Genomic DNA, 12,471 nt, shown 5'->3' on the forward strand with positions numbered 1-12,471 from the left:
GAGTGGTGCCAAGAGACCAAAGTCGTATCTATGTTCCACATCAATCAAGAAGTAATGCTCCCAGCTTTCTTACCACAACCTAAATATGAGAAAGAAAGGAAACTTCCTTCTCTAGATCTAGACAGAGCCATTTCTAGAGTCTTGTCTCAGACACTGGAGGTCAGAAATACAGAAGAGCTGTTTGTGATACCTGCAGGTCATTGGAAAGGATATGCTCCCTGTAAACAAGTTATGTCCAGATGGATCAGAGAAGTGATCGTACAGGCGTACAGGAGGAGTGGGGGCAGCCAGAGCCTGAAGTGCTGTAAGCCCGTTCAACACGAGCGGTACCAACATCAGAGTTGTGCAAAGCAGCAGGATGGACGTCCTTCCATGCCTTTCCCATTCATTATGACCTTGATGTTATATCATCGGCAATGATTCTCAATTTAGCAGACATGTTATTCAGTCAGGCACTAAATACATTATTTATGCAGCATATACTGGCTAATTTTTCTTGTCACGATCTTTACATGTATGGAAGCGGTAATCTCTGAACATACTTTTCCCCACACAAGGCTTCCTCATGTTGACTCATTTTTGTTGCTGAATGAATGATGTAAAAGTAAAAACACTTTCTCTTTCAACCTATATGGAGAAATAGAGGGCGCTGTGCTGGGAGTTATCACCTGAGATCAGATGTGTCAAATATTACGACTTGCTGAGCTGTAGATTATCATGTCCTGACTAAAAACACAGATTTGAAGGAGAGCGTACTTTGTGTCACATGACTGTATACACCACATGTCTCAAATCTTAAAGGACTGACCACCACCTTGAGATTCCACCCCCTCTTTAATGTTGCACCATATACTGCAGATAACTGTATTTTGCAGTGACTAACTCCTACACTAAAGGTTTTTTTGAAGATGTTTCTGGATGCATTATCATCATCATCATCATTTATTTATATGGATACCTGGCTTTGGAGAAATGTATAAATTTTCCCACATGCCCAAACATTTGATCTCATAATTAAGTTAACCCATCCTGTATGTCCTGCCACCTATCTTTCAGACACCTTTTTATCCCTGTCTATAACACTTCATCATTCTACTCCTCGCATAATTTATCTTCCACCAATGTCTGCTCCCTATCTCATTTTATGGTTGGTTCATAGAGCATCACGGGCACTTTCGACCATACACACTTACACCTTGTTGCTTTGGATCATAAACTCAGTGATTAAGGCCGCCTTTGTTTTATTAGTCAATCCATACCCTGGTATATGGAGGGGTGGCGAGATTGGATTAACTCCTCTGCTGCTCCTTTTAGATATTTATGGCAAAGTATCTTATGACTGCAGCACATATATCCTATAGCTTGTTCTCACTTATTTTTCTCTATCAACACATGTTTAGACAATGAGACTTGCTCAAACACATAAATATATGAATTTCATATATTGATCACGTATTTATGTCTGTCTCAGTAGATAACACTCAGCTCATCCAGGATAAAATAAATAGACATTACTGACATACCCATATAAGACGATGCTACCTTCAACCCACACAATTCTGTCTATAATGAATCCCACGTATAGGATAATCTGCACCTGCTTTAGTGTGAATTACAGTATGCAATGGACATATTAGTCCCTATAAGACATCATATATTGCTGGGATACTGGACAAATGACAGGTTGATTCTCTTAATCTCTTTATTTATTTTACAAAAGGCACAATACATAAGTATTCCAATGTCTACAAGTCACATCTTTTACACAAAATTTATTCTGGGGAAAAAATTCAACTTGTTTTGGGTGATCCAAGTTCTTTGTGTCCCCATGGCCCAGCTGACCATATTTTCCTAGAGAGTAGAAAAGGAAATAGTTATACAATATTATACAATAATTCACAAACCAATTTAATGCATATCAAACTAGTGAAACTAAATCAGTAACAGATATGGCCAGTTTACACTGGTACTCGTGACAAACTGCATCACAAACATTTGCATGTATGGTTTTATTAGTTTGTGTATAGTGAGACACAATTAGCCTGATGCTAGGTGGTGCTGCACCACGCTCAAATTCCTTCTACAAGCTAGAAAAAAACCATTTGTTACTTCAGAGCAATTGTGAATAACACCATGATGATGACCAATGTAGTACTGATATGCAAGCACCAATATTTGGTTAAGATTTGTTGAAACCTCTAATGTTATTTTATTTTGTTTAATATTATTTTCTGTTCCTGTAGTGAATGTGTAAGATGTCAAGATATATAGATCTATATATCTCTCACAGCTTCTGTTAGGGCGACCTGGATAATGTCTGTAAATCAGACCCATAGTTCAGTTCATTGTCCATTATTAATAAATAGAAGTTAAGAGATTGGTAATGTAAAGTATTGATTTGTTTGATTATGTAGTACACAACTGGTTTGCAGAGAATGGATGATCCAAGTTTTTATATTCCAACCAATAAATGATAAACCAAAGTCCTACATAAGCTATGCCTCCCCCAAATGCAAGGACTATTCTGTCTGTCCCTTGTTTAATTCACACTCAGGGCTAGATTTACTAACCTGCGGGTTTAAAAAAGTGGGGATGTTGCCTATTAGCAACCAATGAGATTCTAGCTGTCATTTTGTAGGATGTACTATGTAAATGAGAACTACAATCTGATTGGTTGCTATAGGCAACATCTCCACATTTTCAAACCCGCAGTTTAGTAAATATACCCCCTGGTGTACTGAGGAGAGGTAGCAGCTGGGACGGGCTCTTCTAGTCAGTATGAGTTAGTATCAATCATTCCCAGTTATATATTCTCAATGTTTACTTTCCTATCCAATTTCCTCATTTTTTTCTGTCAGAATAGATGATGTATTTGCAGTTCTCCACCAGGAAATATAGGATTCCCCTTTTACTTACCCCACCCCCAAGTGTACAGCTCACCAGAACCTGCAGATAAAAAATGGCAGCATATGAAGATGTGAAAGGGGTTGTGAAATCACCATAACTACAGCAGTTCTAGACAACCTCCTGGATCTATATTTGCAGTGCACCTTTTAGCAACACACAGTGGTGGCTCAGTGATTTATCCTGGTCTTAGTCATATGACAGGCTGCATTCTCATAGTAAACAGTGGTTCATCCCACAAAATGGCTGCCTGTATGTGCAACTGACAGGAACACAAAGAATACTCTATTAGTAATGCTATTCAATTATTCATATTGTCTACAGCTCATATCTGAATTTAGGTATATAACAAAATGCTGTACTTATTAACGTTCTAATATAATAATATAACATGTCTAAAATAGTATTTGAAACGTTGTTACAAGAGGTGAACAGTATTAAACAGACATAGTTCAGCTGTAGTTATGTGCTTTTAGTTTTGCAAATATATGTGAAAGTATGTTTTTATGTATGTCCTTACGAGTCACTGTAGCTGTGTGACGGGACCCACAGCTGATCTTTGATGCTTCCGTCTCTTGTGGTAAATCAATTAAGGCTGGGAAAGACTGAATTGCAATAAATTCACTATCTTCAATAGGTCTCTCCTCCGAGTTCCCACCTGAGAAAAGGACAGGTCTGCATTATCGAACATGCTGTATACTAATCACTAGATGCACAGGAAGTACATAATAATAACATGCAGCTTACGTTCTTGCCCTAATGTCTTTGAGGGAAGTCCCAGTTGTCCAGATTCATTCCATCCCCAGCAATAAATATCTCCACCTTCTAGATGAGGCAATAATGTCAGCAGGATTCTGTCAAAATCAGTTTATTTCATATTCCAGAGCATTGGTTTTCTAGATTGGGTTTTTCTAGATTCTAGTATCTCCATTTACATCTCATACACAGGTGGTGTTGTCACGTATTCCAGACATGTTGTTATCATATCGGTATAATTGGTCCGTTCTCCATAGGGATCACTGATTTTTATTGCAAGTTCCATGTTTCTGCTGCACTGAACACTGGGTGAATCCATCGGGGATTATGTGACCACTGAGCTTCCTTGTGTATAAGCCATTAGACACATTGCATGGCTGCTTTACATAAGTGTAAACCAGCTGACCACTGAACCACTGGGACTATGTGTGAGAGCATTCTGCTCTGTAAGGGCCTGAGAGGTACGCTATCGCATATAAAATAAAGGATGCTATAACTACATAATAGAGCATAAGCTTCATCAGCACCGAGCACAATATAATGATGATATGCAAGGTGAATAATGCACAAAAGGATAGATAGGGACCTGGATGACATCCAAACAACAAGAAAACAAAATTATTAGCCAAAATGATGTTAGTAATGTTTAACGGCAATAACACTAGAAGCATGCTCTGGAAAGTCTAAACAGGAAAGACTGGATTTCAAAAGAAAATAAGCGTTCCATAGACAGATAGGGGGATGTAAATTAAAAGCAGTATGGTGGGTTGTGGTATTTGAGGGGGTGGGGGGCAGCACTGGAGTGTACATTTAAAAACAAAAACTTTGCAATGTGCTTATTTGCCTGCGGAAGTGTATGTGTTATTTATAATTTACTGTAGGTGTTAATTATTCCATATATTACTTCAGTCTTGTATTTAGTGGGTGAATAAAGATTACCACTGATGCAGGCTGTATGCCATCCGCCTGCTGCCACTTCAGTCATCGGCACACCCTGCAAAGCTTCCACTATCCGCGGTTCTGATACATCCTCCACATCTCCGTGTGCTAGTTGCCCATGTCTGAGAATCAAAGGAGCAAAGTAAATATAAGCTCATCTAGGGGCATTGTGTTTCCATAGGACACGTATTTCTGTCATACCTCCCTGCTCCCCAGGTCACAACAGTCCCATCAGACGTCAGTAATACAACATGCTCATTTCCTAGTGCCATCTTCTGAGCCTGCACTGTGGGCGACAGCTCCCTGAAGAATGGGGGCTGAGGGAATACGTGTCCGTTGGCCACCAATGGAAAGGCTACGAATGAGACAGACAGTGTGGTTTATTCTCATGCATTATTAGAGCAAGAAGTCTACAATGCTAAAAAATGAAGATACGGGTATAGGAATGTTTTTTTCTTATCTGGGAAACTATTATCTAGAAATTTTCAAAAAAACTGACAGAAACATGAAGAAAATAAAAGGATGCTGCTCGCAGTACAGGACTCCTCTTACAGTCACTATGAGGAGCACTACTACAACAAGTAGTGAGGGTGGAAGAGCCACGACCAGCGAGTGCACAGATGGGTCATTTTAAATGTAAATTAAGCAAGGTGCTTAAGTTATGGAAAACCCTTTAGGAAAAAAGACAAATTCCCAAGCATTTAGGATGATAAATGACTTTTAACTCAATGAGTGATTCTAACATACCTCCGACTGCAGTGATTTTAGTCACCGAGTCAATTTCTGTAACTATATGCACTTGTTTCAGAATCTTTCTTTCTGCCAATTTCTATTGTTCAGGCGACTTAAACAGACTAATGTAAGGAGGGACATTCAGTTATGTTCCAAAGCCAATAGTGAAACATCCAAATAACCATGTGATCATGTCTATTCTTATTGACACAGGAGGGAAGAACCATTCATTTACATAGGATAGACTGTCATAGCAGCTTCTTATTTATACCTAGAGAAAATCTTTATTGAGAAACATGGATTAGACATTCAGATGCTTGGGGAGCTTTAATATTAAAAAATGTACTTTTTGGTGGATCTCTCCTATAATAGCAGATATTGTAGTGTCAGAGCCAAAGCCATGATACTAGTAACACATTGTATTGGTGACTCTGCTATAATAATATAATATGTGTTAGTAACAGAAAGTCACAAACTGTAACTATGTGTTGGTCAAATAGAAATGTACAGTACTTATATCAATAAACATTTGCTTGATTGTACGTAATATTGGGGAATATATTTGCTAGACATATTTTATGCGTTTTCTCTGTAGAGGATATTAGTCTTAGGGGTAAATGTATCAAGCGGAGAGATTTCTGGCGGGTTTGGAGTGGAGATGTTGCCTATAACAACCAATCAGATTTTGTAGAATGTACTAAATAAATGATAGCTAGAATATAATTGGTTATTGAAACCCGCCGGAAAACTCTCAGTCTGATACATTTACCCCTTAGTGTGTGTAGCCGGCTCCCCTGTTCCATTCTGTGGACCCAAGATCCTGGCCATGATTCCGATGATATCAGATTCACTCTCTGTCACTACGCCTGGCTCTCAGGCTGTAATATTGTGAAAGGACTGCCAAGTGTCACTTATGTAATTTACAGAAAACAACTACAAAGAAACTATTGGGAGGAATATCCTCCCAACACAAATATTATACATTCATCTCTTAACATTTACATTAGACAAAAAAAATTACAAATAAAAAAAAAAATAGTACAAATGTGCATTTAAGGCACATTTCCACAGAAAAACAAAACTTTCCCTTTTAAATTCCATAGAAGTTAATGATCAAAGAAACTAATGGAGGTATATACCACCTTCCGTGTCATAAGAATGGCTTCCAGGAAGCCTGTAGCTACACTACACAAAGACTAAAAAATGTATGAAAAAGTATGAAAAATGTAATGGGAATGTAATTGAATGGAATGTGATAGTTTCACAATGAAGGCAATATAAGTGGCAGTTTTGTATACAACCGTATAGCCTAGGTCCCCAAACTGTGCGCTGGGAGCCGCAGCGCTGTCACATGGATGCCGTGGACAGGAAGAGGGGAAAAAAACAAAGCCAACAAACATTACCAATCCGGCGGCGCCCGGGACCCAGCATCCTCCTCCCTCCTCACTTCATCACGCCCGACATTCAGTGAAAAGAGGCGGGTGAGAGGATGGTGGGTCCCGGGCGCCGCCGGGTTGGTACGTTTTTTTTGGTTTTTTTTTCTCTCTTCCTGGCCATGGCGGTATGCAGAGGGGGCAGAGCGAAGATGCAGAGGGGGCAGAGCAATGGTTCAGAGAGGGCAGAGTGAGGATGCAGAGAGGGCAGAGCCAGGATGCAGAGGGGGCAGAAGGCAGAGCAAGGGGGCAGAGAGGGCAGAGCGAGGATGCAGATGGGGCAGAGCGAAGATGCAGAGGGGGCAGAGCGAGGGGTCAGAGAGGGCAGAGCGGGGATGCAGAGAGGGCAGAGCCAGGATGCAGAGGGGGCAGAAGGCAGAGCAAGGGGGCAGAAGGCAGAGCAAGGGGGCAGAGAGGGCAGAGCGAGGATGCAGATGGGGCAGAGCGAGGATGCAGAGTGTGTGGAGATGATGCAGGGGGCAGAGACACAAAATGACACAAAACAATAGGACATACTGCTGCCCTGACCACCCAGCGCTCACTCTGTACACTCGGAAGTACTTTCTGCAGAGGTTTTTTTTTACCTATATTTGCAGTGCTGCTTGAGCTGTATTCACCAGGCAGTAAATACAGCTCAAAGTAATGTACAGTGGGTACAAGGAAAGCACCAGTGTGTGAGCCCTAAAGGGTAGTTTATGGATTAGTATTAAGGCTATAACATATGATAGGTTGTTGTTTTTCCCCTATCATCCAGGAGGTCTTACAATCATACTGGTCAAGTAACAACCCACTACCCTCAAACAAGAGGTATTTTGTCTTCTTAAAAACTGCAGAAAAAGAAGGAGGTTCCTTAAGGACCTCTCCTATCCAGGGTCTTACTATAATATGTAATCATGGCCTCTGTCATGGTGGACAAATGCAAATTGTGTATCTTTACTAAAATACCCCTGTACCCAAGAGCCAGCTCATCAATACAGATAGGAAGTACTAACAGTTATATATGGTCATAGCTGAGTTTACCAGAATTATGTCCAGCAGGTAGCTCCATTTTCCACATGGGTTTTGCCAACTTTCCTTCACAATCAAGTGTGTTAATATCCCAACATTCTGCCCGTTCCTTCAGTAGAACAATGAGGTATTTCTCTGATGGGAGGACATCAAGACAATCCAGACCAGGGAGACAGAGGAACTGATTGGGGCAGCCACTGATGAATCCACAGAGTAGGAGCGAGCCATCCTCTGCAGGACAACACAAATGTATGAGAGTCAGAACAAATGTAAATGTTATCAATTAAAGTGGATTTTCAAGAGCATTTTGGTGATGAACGGGGTAATCTATGAAAGCTAAATGTAAGGCTTTCAAATGTTGAAAAAAGGAAAACAGAAACATCTATAAAATATAAAGTGTATGCAATCCATAAAACCAACATCATATTTCTGTTTCGATGCCACATTCAGATCATATGCCCTTTAATTCTATTAATCAAGCTGCATTGCTGGTTAAACTATGCACCTCAGTGATCTGTACAGAGCACTGAGAATCCAGTCTATAGAAGAGCATGAAAGTGTGACCTGCACTGTTGTTGATGGAGAAACTGTGGCTTGGAACACCCAAAGTAGAAAGTCCGAGCTCAATAAGGGTTTACTTTAAGACACACTGGAGACCCACTCTCTCAACAATCTCCTGTCAAAGCTCCTACTACAAGAAGTATGACAACCCCAAACTGGGTCACCTTGAATAAGATGAAGAATCTTCTGCTTGGTTCGTTAGAAGTATGGGCACCTGCAGGAAAGATGGAGCCACAAAGCACAGGTACTATGAAGAGTTAGGACTTCTACTGCCTACCACATACAGCACAGGCTTCAGTTATGCATTCAATGACAGGCAGTGTCATGGGATGCATCCTGTCCTCAATAGTAGGGAGTATACTGAGAAAACATTGGTGGAGGTAGGGCCAAGCTGTTAACACCTCCACCAATCAGATCGCATTTGTATAGTTTCAGATTCTCTGTGAAGGAGACAAATGGAATACACAATACAGTGTGTATTCTATTTATTTCAAATTGCATAACCTCCCAAAAATGGGTTAACGAGCGACCCATGAGCAGTACACATCTCCAATCTAATATGATCAATTTCTTGATCACAAGCAATAAAACAGGTAAATATAATTTATACACCACCCAATATATAAACAGATATGAAGGCTCTAACAACACAATTAAAGTAAAAACAAAAAATGTACAGGGTTTTAGTGAACAAGATGCACTGAAGTGTCAAAATGTGATGAACCCCCACCCACAGTTATCATGTGCATGCCTAAATAAGACAGGGGTTCTCTTTGGCTTCACCTAGTGTGGTGTAGGTGGGTATAATGAACCCTCTCCCATCCAAGCCTATGTGGAGACGATCCAATTAATGCCTTCTTTGATGTCCTTCCCATTGATTTACTTGCATTTGTAGGGTGGGTATACTCGTCAAGAAGTCACTATGACCGCTGACCAGTACATTAAAAATAAATAAAAAACACACAAACATACCTTCACTAAAACATAATATTTTAACAAAATAATGTAAATAAGTATATAATACTTATTTAATAAGTCATTGGGGCAGATGGATGAAATATGCCTTGATATAATATGTAATATGTGTATAGTAGATTATATAGATCAGCAACATAAGTGATATTTACACAATGGATTAATTACACTATGCTTAATCAATTCCGTTAAAATAATGATTTGCTCTATGTAGTATTTAGTGGAACCGGGGCTGGGGCAAAATATGGTCCAGCTATTGCGGAACTACAACTCCAAGCACGTACTGTCAAAAGACAGACTACAGCCAGAGAGCCTGGTGCCCACCGAGTCTGTCACAATGTCATATAAAATATGACCACAAGGTGTCGCACCTGTCACGAAGGCCGAGTAACTCCAGGACGGTACCACTTTACGGATTTGCTTGCTCTCAACATTAGCTCCTTTAATCCAGACCGGTTTGGGCAGATTTAAGGTCAGTTCCTCTCCCAGCCCGAGCTGCCCAAACCCGTTAAATCCAAAACCAAACCACAGCATGTAGCACCGCAGAGGGCTAAGGCCCTGGATCCTCGGACTCGATTAAATCGCAAAGCGACAGTATGTTACACTGCTCACGGTGTATGGGCAGCGCATGCGTAGGCTATCAGTCCTCACGCGCTCCCCCTACTGAGCATAACGAGGTACTGCAGCCACAATCCATGTGCTCAGAGCACAATTACAGTTCCTGTAAAATCTATGTTGCAGTGGTAAATAAACTTAAATCAGAAAAATGTTTTCTGTAGGAGGTATAGTAGACGCAGAACTTAAATCGATGATCTGATGGCATTTCTATAAAGCTTCTATTGCATATTTTTACACTGCAAACACACTGAAAATGTAAGTCGTTTTTGTAAAAGAACACAACACAAATAAAATAATGCAATATAAATGTTACAGCAACACTTCTCCTGCAGTCTGCGCATGGATCTGGATCGGTTTATTTACTTCCAACAAGCCCTTTTGCCACGGTTTTATCCTACTGAAAAAACAAAGAACATCTCATGGACACATTTCTTCAGAAGAGCTGGAGAAGGTATCATCATCATTGTAACAGAAACCCCCCAAAAGTCATATGTGCCAATTGGAGAGTTATCCTCTATTTGGAGAGCACCTTCAGATCTCTGACATACATCAACCATCTCTGGTATTCTGGGGGTCTTCATTTGGGTTCTCTCACCCAGTAGCCCTTAACTGGAAAAAGAAGACCCTCCTATTCATGCGCTCATTAACAAAACCTGGCAAATAACTAGCATAATAGACAATCGCACCATTCAACTTTCCAGTACTTGGCTTGCCTGGACCACACTATGATGACAGCCCATCTCACGCAGAGTAAAGGATCAACCTTCATATTAAATGCTCTGCTAGTCTTTCCTCCAGTCATCTCCCCTCACTTTATCCTTACTAACAATCCTCCGGTCTCCCTCCCACCCCTTAGTCTCTGTCCCTCAGATTGAATTCTCCTCCAAATTGTTGTTTCTTTCTTAGTTTGATCATTTTTATACTGTATAGTTCACCCTTACTCTTTTTGTTATGTCTCCTTAAACTACATGTATTCTTTGTTCAATTGAGACTGTATTTCCGTCCCTTTTCTTTTCTTCTACCCCATTCTGCCATCTATATTACTGTCATTGAAAAACCTAATAAAATATATTTTATTATAGACTTGTGAAGACAACCTTTGAAAACACACTTGACATCCAGTTCCTGCACAACTCTGTCCTGATGAAATACCAGATAGGGCTTTGATATTCTGATAAACTTCTGGCTGTTAGGATTATGAGAAAACAAATCCGTGTGGTTAAGGGCTCTATGCGAATACCCTAGAGGAGGTTAAAAACACGTCTCATTGAGAACTAGAGACAAACCCCAAGGCGGTACTAATTATGAAACCAGGGATCCGAGATGTGTTTCCAAGCATATCATCTTGACGTGAGAACATTAAGCCCATACTGTTTTACATTTTAAAAATGACCAAATTGATAAGAAAAATAAATGAAGGATAAAGTTCTTTGTGATAGAATTGTGATTTATTATTTTTCATTTGCACCGATAAATATTTAACCAGCATCCGTAATGCAAGACGATGTTTAGTTTGGTATACAAATAAGAGTGAAACAATGGACTATAAAATAAGCAGTTCACTGGAATGAACATGACATGTATAGAGCTCAGAAACAAAAATTAACAATTAATAAAGAAAAGTCAAAGAAAATACAAATGACGGTTGGTAAGTTCAGCAAAACCATCAGTAAGATACAAAATAAGAAATGGAATGTGCATATAGGAAATTTTTGAAAGAAAAGCCACAGTTTCTGAGTGTAGAAGCCAGCCTTGGGGCTAGGATTTACTTAGCTGCGGGTTTGAAAAAGTGGGGATGTTGCCTATAGCAACCAATCAGATTCTAGCTGTCATTTTGTAGAAGGTACTAAATAAATGAAAGCTAAAATCTGATTGGTTGCTATAGGAAACATCCCCACTTTTTCAAACCTGCAGCTTAGTAAATCTAGCCATTGGTGTCTTATCATTCAGATTTTCAAACTTTAAATAAAGATTAGTTTTTATTCAATGCATTCTCCCATGAAGCGTGAATGTGCATCTAAGGACTCTGTGGGTGTTATACACTGTACTGTGATGTCACAAAAGGTGTCATTAAGCAGCAGTGTTTCTCAAAGAAGAAAAGAGAAAAACGGTTTTCAGCCATAGGTAAAATGATCCCACAGAGCACTATTCCTGGGCACATTGACTGCACTTCCAACCAACAATACTGTGTATTATTCTGCCTGTGCTTGTCAAACACTTAAGGGCACTTAACTAATTGGTCGCTTTACACAGCATGATGCGAATCCCATAAATCACTCAATTACTGCAGTCACACAGCTAAAACTGTATTACCGCACTTAATATATTCTTCATATCATTTATACCTTAGTACAGTGTTGACACTCCAGGTGTTGTGAAACTACAGCATGCTTTGCCAATATATAGCAGGTTATTGCTGGAAGGGTATGCTGGGATTTGTAGTTTCACAACATCTGGAGTGTCACAGGTTAGCCAACACTGCCTTAGTACAAATAAAGCAGATCATTGTAGAGACCTAATCACAGACCAATCACAAGATAGCACA

General features: G+C 39.9%; 1 protein-coding gene across 1 annotated transcript; it reads right to left on the reverse strand.

Moving 5' to 3' along the window:
* Positions 1 to 1,688: 1,688 nt before the first annotated feature.
* RCCD1 (RCC1 domain containing 1) lies at positions 1,689 to 9,949 on the reverse strand. Its single transcript, XM_075207826.1, has 8 exons — positions 9,680 to 9,949; positions 7,785 to 8,003; positions 4,801 to 4,954; positions 4,600 to 4,721; positions 3,652 to 3,729; positions 3,425 to 3,562; positions 2,917 to 2,946; positions 1,689 to 1,851 (listed from the first exon to the last, which is right to left on the reverse strand). The coding sequence occupies exons 1-8, from the start codon at positions 9,840 to 9,842 to the stop codon at positions 1,712 to 1,714; spliced, it is 1,044 nt and encodes a 347-aa protein (XP_075063927.1). The 5' UTR covers positions 9,843 to 9,949; the 3' UTR covers positions 1,689 to 1,711.
* Positions 9,950 to 12,471: the final 2,522 nt, after the last annotated feature.

The sequence above is a fragment of the Mixophyes fleayi genome, chromosome 4 (assembly GCF_038048845.1).
Source record: "Mixophyes fleayi isolate aMixFle1 chromosome 4, aMixFle1.hap1, whole genome shotgun sequence".
Classification (NCBI taxonomy): Eukaryota; Metazoa; Chordata; class Amphibia; order Anura; family Limnodynastidae; genus Mixophyes; species Mixophyes fleayi.